The 10,345-nt window shown below is 50.5% G+C and overlaps 1 protein-coding gene across 1 annotated transcript in view; it reads left to right on the top strand.

The window, feature by feature from the left end:
* The first annotated feature begins 5,175 nt into the window (after positions 1-5,175).
* GNL3 (G protein nucleolar 3) overlaps positions 5,176-10,345 on the top strand; it is a 47,314-nt gene continuing 42,144 nt past the window's right edge. The window contains exons 1-2 of the mRNA XM_073592430.1: positions 5,176-5,344; positions 10,173-10,231. Coding sequence (XP_073448531.1) covers positions 5,332-5,344; positions 10,173-10,231 — 72 coding nt within the window. The 5' untranslated portion in view covers positions 5,176-5,331. The remainder of the gene's footprint in view (positions 5,345-10,172; positions 10,232-10,345) is intronic.

The raw sequence follows: 10,345 nt of genomic DNA, 5'->3' as shown, positions 1-10,345 counted from the left end.
TATTTTGAATGTATTTCATGTCTCCTTATTAAAACCTTTGGTCTGCAATCACTTTACCACCTTGGTGCCACGTCCTCACCCTGTACAGGTTGAGAACCATGAGGAGTATGAAGTACAGTCCATTGTTGACTCCCGTAGGTTCCGTGGGCGCATACAGTACCTGGTGCATTGGAAGAGGTACGGTCCGGAGGAACACTCTTGGGTCTCATCCTCGGACGTACATGCCCCTGTCCTCCTCCATGATTTCTATAGATGTTTTCCCCTCAAGCCTGGTGGTCCTCCGAGGGGGAGGAGTCGTTGAGGAGGGGGTACTGTCAGGGCTGGGCTCAGCCCTTCCTTCTCAGAGCTGGCTGCTCAGCTGTCGGCTAATTGCCAGCTCCTATCTCTCCACAGTTACTCAGTTGTTGATGATTTCCTGCTTGTCAGTCCTGCCTACTTAAGCCGTCCAGTCCAGAGGATCTCTGCCTTCACCTTGGTCAACATCACAGAGACATTCTCCTGTATTCCTGTTTAAAGATTTGTTTTGCTGATATCCCTTCTGGCTGCAGATCCTGCTTGCTGTTCCACTACATTGATCCCTGACTTCTGGCTTGGCTGACTATCCGTTTTGGCTATGTTTTGACTACGTTTGTTCTTTTTACTTTTATTATTAAACAAGTGTGATTTAACTGTACTTCTATCTTGGTCTGATTTCATGGTTTCTGACAGTAATGCACAGAATGCAGGGGTCAGAAGGGTGTAATGCACAGAATGCAGGGTCAGGAGGGTATAATGCACAAAATGCAGGGGTCAGGAGTGTGTAATGCACAGAATGCAGAGGTCAGGAGTGTGCAATGCACATAATGCAGAGGTCAGGAGTGTGCAATGCACATAATGCAGAGGTCAGGAGTGTGTAATGCACAGAATGCAGGGGTCAGGAGTGGGTAATGCACAGAATGCAGGGGTCAGGAGTGTGTAATGCAAAGAATGCAGGGGTCAGGAGTACAGAATGCAGAGGTCAGAAGTATGTAATGCACAGAATGCATGGGTCAGGAGTGTGTAATGCACAAAATGCAGGGGTCAGGAGTGTGTAATGCACGAAATGCAAAGGTTAGGAGTGTGTAATGCACAGAATGCAGGGGTCAGGAGGGTGTAATGCACAGAATGCAGGGGTCAGGAGGGTGTAATGCACAGAATGCAGGGGTCAGGAGGGTGTAATGCACAGAATGCAGGGGTCAGGAGTGTGTAATGCAAAGAATGCAGGGGTCGGGACTACAGAATGCAGAGGTCAGAAGTGTGTAATGCACGAAATGCAGGGGTCAGGAGTGTGTAATGCACGAAATGCAGAGGTTAGGAGTGTGTAATGCAAAGAATGCAGGGTTCAGGAGGGTGTAATGCACAAAACGCAGGGTTCAGGAGGGTGTAATGCACAGAATGCAGGGGTCAGGAGGGTGTAATGAACAGAATGCAGAGGTCAGGAGTGTGTAATGCACAGAATGCAGGGGTCAGGAGTATGTAATTCAAAGAATGCAGGGGTCGGGAATACATAATGCACAGAATGTAGGGGTCAGGAGGGTGTAATGCACAGAATGCAGGGGTCAAGAGTGTTTGGAGTCTGCATTTTTTTACTACATTCTTTTACTACATAAAGAGTGCAGGGTTGCGCAGTGCGCTACATAAAGAGTGCAGGGTTGCGGGCTGCACTACATAAAGGGTGCAGGGTTGCGGGGTGCGCTACATAAAGAGTGCGGGTTGCGCTACATACTGAGTGCAGGGTTGCGCTGCATACCGAGTCCAGGGTTGCGGGGTGTGCTATATACCGAGTGTAGGGTTGCGGGGTGCGCTACCTACTGAGTGCAGGGTTGTGGGGCACGCGAAGGGACTGAGTGCAGGGTTGAGGGGCGTGCTACGTACAAAGTGCAGGGTTGAGGGGCGCGCTATGTACAGAGTGCAGGGTTGAGGGGCGCGCTACGTACAGAGTGCAGGGTTGAGGGGCGCGCTACGTACGGAGTGCAGGGTTGAGGGGTGCGCTACGTATGGAGTGCAGGGTTGATGGGGCGAGCTACGTACAGAGTGCAGGGTTGAGGGGTGCGCTACGTACAAAGTGCAGGGTTGAGGGGTGCGCTACGTACAGAGTGCAGGGTCGAGGGGCGCGCTACGTACAGAGTGCAGGGTCGAGGGGCGCGCTACGTACAGAGTGCAGGGTTGAGGGGTGCGATACATACAGAGTGCAGGGTTGCGCTACGTATAGAGTGCAGGGTTGAGGGGCGATCCAGATGATAGAAAGGCAACAGTAACTCAAATAACCACTCGTTACAACCAAGGTATGCAGAATACCATCTCTGAACACACAACACATTGAACCTTGAAGCAGATGGGCTAGTATGGTAGTATGGTAGTAGGTAGTATGTACAGGAGAGGAGTGCGGAGTGTATGGCGGTGGGTAATATGTACTGGAGAGGAGTGCTGAATGTATGGCTGTGGGTAGTATGTACAGGAGAGGAGTGCGGAGTGTATGGTGGTGAGTAGTATGTACAGGAGAGGAGTGCGGAGTGTATAGCGGTGAGTAGTATGTACAGGAGAGGAGTGCGGAGTGTATGGAGGTGGGTAATATGTACAGGAGAGGAGTGCATGGTGGTGAGTAGTATGTACAGGAGAGGAGTGCAGAATGTATGGCAGTGGGTAATATGTACAGAAGAGGAGTATGGAGTGTATGGAGGTGAGTAATATGTACAGGAGAGGAGTGCGAAATGTATGGCAGTGGGTAATATGTACAGAAGAGGAGTATGGAGTGTATGGAGGTGAGTAATATGTACAGGAGAGGAGTGCGGAATGTATGGCAGTGGGTAATATGTACAGAAGAGGAGTATGGAGTGTATGGAGGTGGGTAGTATGTACAGGAGAGAAGTGCGGAGTGTATGGAGGTGGGTAATATGTACAGGAGAGGAGTGCAATACCACCTCCTGATAGTCTGTCAGCCACTGCTATACCACCTTGGTGGTGGGGCACTCCGAAGGATGTAAGAGGGTACTCTGGAGGAAGTAAAGGGGCACTCTGGAGGCACTAAGGGGGCACCCTGGAGGTTGTAAGGGGGGAAGTAAGGGGGCACTCTGGCGGTACTAACTTTGTCAGAGCCCCCTTACATCCTCCAGGGTGCCCCCTTAGTGCCTCCTTACAGCCTCTGGATTGCACCTTACATCCTCCTCCAGAGTGCCCCCTTACATCCCCCTCCAGAGTGCCCCCTTAGTACTACTGTACTAAGGGGCACTCTGGAGAAAGTAAAGGGGCACTCTGGAGAAAGTAAGGGGGCACTCTGGAGGCACACAGATAGTACCTCCAGAGTGCCCGCTGCAGAGAGTCCTGAGGAGTGATGGCCATTAATCCATGCCAGGTCAATGTTAGGAAAAGCAGAGCACACCACCCACCTCATGGCTGGCCTGGTCCAGTCCTGCTTGCTCTCTCCCTGCCACAACCCTGACATAAGCCCGGTCTAGCCTGTGGTGTATGTCCCCATGTTATCTGTACCTGAATTACTGCAGTTCTTTGTAGTAGGTGTCACTCACTTCCTGCAGCACATGTCCTTGGTCTTTGCGGTGAAGTGCAGGGAGGAGGGGGAGGAGAAGATCCGGGACTGGAGTCTGGACACTGCATGCGATGCTCCTCTTCGGTCAGCCTGACAGACTCTGCCACTTCTGCTTCCTCATGCCATCGCTGGACCCTCCACCTGTCACTTGAGCAGTAGTAGCAGTCGGGCACATCCATTCCTAGCTGACAACGGGCAGGCTGACAACACAGTGGGGCGCGTGGGCTGACACTGGAGAGTAAAGATCACACCAGACCAGTCCCTGCTAAATGCCGCTGGGCGCTGGAGGAGGGCCGGGGCTGGGGGGTGCCGAGAGTTGTGCAGCACTAAGCGCGGGCTTCGCTCCTGGCCTGTCTGACTCTGATAGTCTGTGACATCACTGGTTGCTAGACGCCAGGCAGGGCCGGCCCTAGCAACCAGTCCAGAAAATGTAGGGTGGCTGCACTGGCTGATAGGCTGTGTCCTCTATTTCATTCTGGGACACTGTATTGTCCCGCAATGAAGGTGCCCGGGACCTGGGACATACACGCAATTGTGGAATAATCTCGGGCAATCCGCGACACGTGGGCACCCTAGTGCCACTACTGTCAGCTAAGAACAGGAAACTGAGGTTACAATTTGCGCAGGCTCAGGCTTGGACAATAGAAGATTGGAAAAACATTTCCTGGTCTAATGAGTCTCGATTTCAGCTGCAACATTCAGATGGTAGGGTCAGAATTTGGTGTAAACAACATGAAAGTATGGATCCATCCTGACTTGTATCAACGGTTCAGGCTGGTGGTGGTGTAATGGTGTGGGGGATATTTTCTTGGCACCCTTTGGGCCCCTTAGTACCAATTGAGAATCGTTTAAACACCACGGCCTACCTGAATATTGTTGCTGACCATGTCCATCCCTTTGTGACTACAGTGTACCCATCTTCTGATGGCTCCTTCCAGCAGGATAATGCACCACATCACAAAGCTCAAATCATCTCACCGCTCATTCCTTGAACATGACAATGAGGTCGCTGTACTCCAATGACCTCTACGGTTACCAGATCTCAATCCAATAGAGCACCTTTGGGATGTGGTGGAACTGGAGATTTGCATCATGGATGTGCAGCCGACAAATCTGCAGCAACTGTGTGATGCTATCATGTCACTATGAACCAAAATGTCTGAGGAATGTTTCCAACACCTTGTTGAATCTATGCCACAAAGAATGAAGGCAGTTCTGAAGGCAAAAGGGGGTCCTAGCAAGGTGTACCTAAAAAAGTGGCCGGAGAGTGGATGTCACATGTATATTTGATTTATCATTATGATTTATTTTATGTATTGATTTATTATACTTGTGGGGACACAGTGGGTGTTCGCAGCACTTGGTTTGTAGACACACACGGTGTTTAGTTATTTTGGCCGACTTTTATTTACACTGGGGTAGCACAGAGGTGTTTTTTTTTTGCTTTATTGATTTGTCAGGGGTATGTATATTTTCATAAAATGGAGTAATACCGACATAACATGCTACAGATACAGATGTTTAGAGTCTCTCTACCCACTTCCTCCCTGTCCATGACATCACTTCCTCCCTGTCCATGACATCACTTCCCTCTCCCCGCACTCCGCCATCTTCCATTGGGTGTCTCTGGGATCAGAGCTAATATCGAGTGTACTGGCTCCGCCCCTCCGTTCCGAGCGCGAGCAAGGAGAGTTGAGGCTGTGACGATGAATCGGGAGCGCGCACGGCCTGGTCACACGTGGTGCTTCTGCTGAGATCACACCGGAGACATGAGGCGGCCAAGTGAGTGCGGAATTCTTATAGAGAATGGCAGAAGGGTCACATTACACATGTTATAAGGGGGACTAGATTCATAGGGGTACTTATGGGTCACAGGGGATAAAAAATTAAAAGCAGATGTAGAAAATATTTTTTTTGATTTGTAAAATTGTCACAGTGCTAAAAAAGTTGTTTGTCATGTAAAAATGATTAGTCCCTGAAAGGAACGAAAAGTGTATGTAAGCAACCATTAATCAGCTCTTGTGGATGTCAAGCTGTGAGTGAGTGACACGTCTCAGGCCGCGCAGGCTTGTGAGTGTGCCGAGTGGGTGTCATGCCGCGCGCTCTTGTGAGCGGGGGGAGTCTCAGGCCGCGCGCTCTTGTGAGCGGGGGGGAGCGTCTCGGGCCGCGCGCTCTTGTGAGCGGGGGGGAGCGTCTCGGGCCGCGCGCTCTTGTGAGCGGGGGGGAGCGTCTCGGGCCGCGCGCTCGTGTGAGCGGGGGGGAGCGTCTCGGGCCGCGCGCTCGTGTGAGCGGGGGGGAGCGTCTCGGGCCGCGCGCGCGCTCGTGTGAGCGGGGGGGAGCGTCTCGGGCCGCGCGCGCGCTCGTGTGAGCGGGGGGGAGCGTCTCAGGCCGCGCGCTCGTGTGAGCGGGGGGGAGCGTCTCAGGCCGCGCGCTCGTGTGAGCGGTGCCTTAGGCCGCGCGTGTGCCGCAGCCCCCAATCCCCCCCCCAATACTTATCTGAGCCCATCTCTAGTGATGTTGCAGGAGAGTCTCGGCTGCCCTCCATTGGCTTCTGCTGCTGTCAAAGCCAGCTCCATGTCTGAATGGACACGCAGAGTAGTGGCATGGCTCGGGTGCCCCCATAGCAAACTGCTTGCTGCGTAGGCACTCGGCAGGGGCCAGGAGCGCTGGCGAGGGACCCGAGAAGAGGAGGATCCAGGTTGCTCTGTGCAAAACCACTGCACAGCAGGTAAGTATAACATGTTTGTTATTTTTAAATGGAAAAAAACCCAGACTTCAGTATTTGGGCTATATAAAAAAAAAAAAAAAAATTTCCTCCATGCTGCAGCATTGGTCTAATGCTGCTGTCCCATGTCATCCCTAAGCCCAAAAACTGAGCATGCCCATGACTGTTGATTGATCAGTTCTCAGTTAGCTTAAGGCGGTGACTGACAGGAGCCCTGGGCTAGAGAGGGGGCGAGTGCAGCTAGTTTCAGCCACATGCTGAGAGTAGAAGCCAGCTGTCAGTCAAGCAGCTAGGTGGATCCCAACAACATGATCGGAATCCTTCCATAGCCTGGATCAGCTCTGTGACATCAGCTAACCGCAGGCTTTTATCCGCTGTTGGCTGATTCTGGGTCACAGGAAGGCAAAAGTAAGCGCACTCCTGTGACCCACAAGAGAAGTACAGCCAATAAAGTTTTGGCCATACTTTTAAAGCGTATCTCCAAGCTTTAGTGATCTTTAAATTAGGGATGCACCGAAATTTCGGCCACCGAAACATATTGGCCGAAAATGGCCCTTTCGGCAAAAAGCCGAAAGAGAATTTTTGCCGATTCCGAAATGAGCGGGGCCTGGAGTGCCCCCACCCTTGGTGCCGCCTATCAGGGGGGTTTCCTATATCGTAGGAGAGCCACCGCCTGTTTGATTACAGCGCTGGGAACATCACAGCTTTCAATTCAATAGCTGTGTGTTCCCCACTGCGTGCCGTCACATGCAGCCCCTCCCCCTTTTCCGGGCACTTTGATAGACAGATCACCCATCCAATGGTGGACACTGGCTGCACTACTGGGGACGCAGGCTGGCTGCATCGATCTCCTGTACCATGTCCCCAGTCTCTGACCATCTCCTGTACCATGTCCCCAGTCTCTGACCATCTCCTGTATAAAAATATTTTTAAAAACAGTCAGTTTTGGTATCGTTTTCGGGATCAAGGAAGATTTATTTTCGGTATCGGTTTTGGCACCAAAAAACCCATTTGGTGCATCCCTACTTTAAATAGTTCATTTGGACCAGGCTGGTCCAAATGAACTATTTCCTTCACTAACACATGCAGCAGCTGTCAGCATTGTATGTAGCATCTGCCATATGCACTATACAGCCTTGTGTGTCATCAGTGGGTTGGGGACATCCCACTCCCAGCTGCTTAGCCATTCACAGGAAGCCTTGTACTTTCTAAATGAATACAAGGCTTCCTCTGATAGTCTTGAGTTTAGAGAAGAAGATAAATGATGTTGTGGTCTTAGCCTTAGCCAAGCAGAGGAAGCTTTGTATTCATTCATAGTATACAAAGCTTTCTGTGAATGGCTGAGCAGTGCTTAACTTCACTTGATTTTGTTTTGGGAGTGGGAAGGGAAGTTCCCATGCTGTTGCTGGAATACCACGCTGTGTACTTTGTGTAGATGAGACTGCATACAGTTCATGGGTTAGTGAAGGCGAAAGTTCATTGGACCTAGCCGGTCCAAACAAACTATTTAACCACTTCCCGCCCAAGGACGTCATATGATGTCCTGGACTTTCAGTGGGAATATCTGAATGATGCCTGCAACTATAGACATCGTTCAGATATCCATGTTTGCAGCCGGCGATTCTGTGCACCATAAGAGCGATCATAGCGGCAGTTCCGCCTCTTGTTCGTTCTTACAGGCGACGGGAGGGGACAACACCCCCCTCCTGCCGCCATACGGTGCTTCTCCAGGCTCTCCCGTACCATCGGGGACCCAGAGAAAGAATCGCTTGCCGCCGGATGACGAGCATAGAGATTTCCGGTGACCAGATGGTCATCTCTATGACCGTCGGAGGCCTGGGCATGACGTTGTGACGTCACGCTTGGGCCGCGATTGTAAACAAAGTCACGCTCGCAGTTGGTAAGCATGGGATCGTGGATTTTTTTTTTTTCCGATCTCATGCTTTCCAGCCTGGAGGAGAGATCTTTTTGACCCTGCATCTCTCCATAAAGGACCTGTCACGAATGATTCCTATTACAATGGATGTTTAAATTTTTTTATCACTTTTATTCCTATTACATGGGATGTTTACATTCCTTGTAATAGGAATAAAAGTGATAAAAAAAAAAATGTTGTAAAAGAAAGTAAAAATTAAAAAAAAATAAAATAAAGTAAAATAAAATAAAAAAAAAATAATTTAAAACGCCCCTGTCCCCGGTATCTCGCACTCAGAAGCGAACGCACGCGTTAGTCCTGCCCACATATGTAAACGCCGTTCAAACCACATGTGAGGTATCGCTGCGTGCGTTAGAGAGCGAGCAACAATTCTAGCACTAGACCTCCTCTGTAACTCTAAACATGTAACCTGTAAAAAAATTTAAAGTGTCGCAAATGGAGGTTTTTAAGTACTGAAGTTTGGCGTCATTCCATGAGTGTGCGCAATTTTAAAGCGTGACATGTTGGGTATCTATTTACTCGGCGTAACATCATCTTTCACATTATATAAAAAAATTGGGCTAAATTTACTGTTTTGTTGTTTTTTAAATCGTGAAACGTTTTTTTTCCAAAAAGAAGTTTGAAAAATTGTTGCGCAAATACCGTGCGAGATAAAAAGTTGCAATGACCACCATTTTATTCCCCAGGGTGTCCGCTAAAAAAACAATATAATTTTTGGGGGTTCTGAGTAATTTTCTAGCATAAAAATAGATTTTTACATGTAGGAGAGGAGTGCCAGAATAGGCCCGGTGTCTTGCCGAATAAGTTCCTTCAGCGGATAGGTTCCCCCCCTGTACTGCGCAGGCGCAGCGCCTGTGCAGTACGTACTACTGTCGGCCGCCGGAGATAGCCGAAGCTCAAACGCTTCAATCAGCTGTACACGTTGCCTGCGCTCTGGGTCCAGGTTCCTTCCCCACTATCCAAGTGGACCTAGAGGGGGAATCTAAAAGTGGCGAGCGCAGCGAGGCCGTGCCCGAAGCGTGGCGAGCGCAGCGAGGCCGTGCCCGAAGCGTGGCGAGCGCAGCGAGGCCGTGCCCGAAGCGTGGCGAGCGCAGCGAGGCCGTGCCCGAAGCGTGGCGAGCGCAGCGAGGCCGTGCCCGAAGCGTGGCGAGCGCAGCGAGGCCGTGCCCGAAGCGTGGCGAGCGCAGCGAGGCCGTGCCCGAAGCGTGGCGAGCGCAGCGAGGCCGTGCCCGAAGCGTGGCGAGCGCAGCGAGGCCGCGCCCGAAGCGTGGCGAGCGCAGCGAGCCCGCGCCCGAAGCGTGGCGAGCGCAGCGAGCCCGCGAGGGGCCTTTTACAGGCGCCGTGTACAGCTGATTTTCAGCTGTTCCGCTTCTGCTATTTCCGCCGGATTCTACTGCGCATGCGCAGTAGAGGGGGGAACTAATCCGCCAAGCGGAACTTTCTCGGCAGAACACCGGTATGGAAGTGGTTAAAGTTCACAAAAACATGGTATTAAGCTTTTAAGATGCACTGTAACTGTGTTCAATCAGGGCATACGGACTGCAGATAGCCTGACCACCTGGAAGTCTCATTTACCAAACCACGCCCCACAAAACACCTTCCCCCACCACTAGAGCCCCTTCTATTTGGATGGGGCTTCTGGGTAAAAGGGGCGCATTTGACCTCCCATGTGAAAATACTTGGGCTTGAACAGCTAATCACTAGCTTTAAATGCTCTCACATGGGTGCTGTGTAGGAGGAGATAGAGGCTTCAAGGGTGACACATTTTTAATTCATAATTTTTAATACCACGTCAAACCTGACTGAACTGTGACTGGTTGTTGATGTGCAATTTTTATTTTGGACCATTCCTTTTGTGCTTCTATGTTTGTTACATTTGATTTGGTAGTGCTAATGAGCCTGTTTTTTTTTTTTTTTGACACTTATTTTTATGCTTTTTGTTTTTACAGAGCTGAAGAAAGCTAGTAAGCGTATGACATGTAGCAGACGTTTTAAAATCCAGAAAAAGGTATGTATTGCCTTTTGGAAGATTGAGGTTCATCTGTTTTCTGTAACCTAATCATGACTTCATGAACAAGCGATTAACTGACCTCAGCGGGCATGTAGGACAGGGCTTTTCTGG

Source organism: Aquarana catesbeiana, linkage group LG07 (assembly GCF_042186555.1).
Source record: "Aquarana catesbeiana isolate 2022-GZ linkage group LG07, ASM4218655v1, whole genome shotgun sequence".
NCBI classification, from domain to species: domain Eukaryota; kingdom Metazoa; phylum Chordata; class Amphibia; order Anura; family Ranidae; genus Aquarana; species Aquarana catesbeiana.
This window is presented reverse-complemented; position numbering and strand designations above follow the sequence as displayed.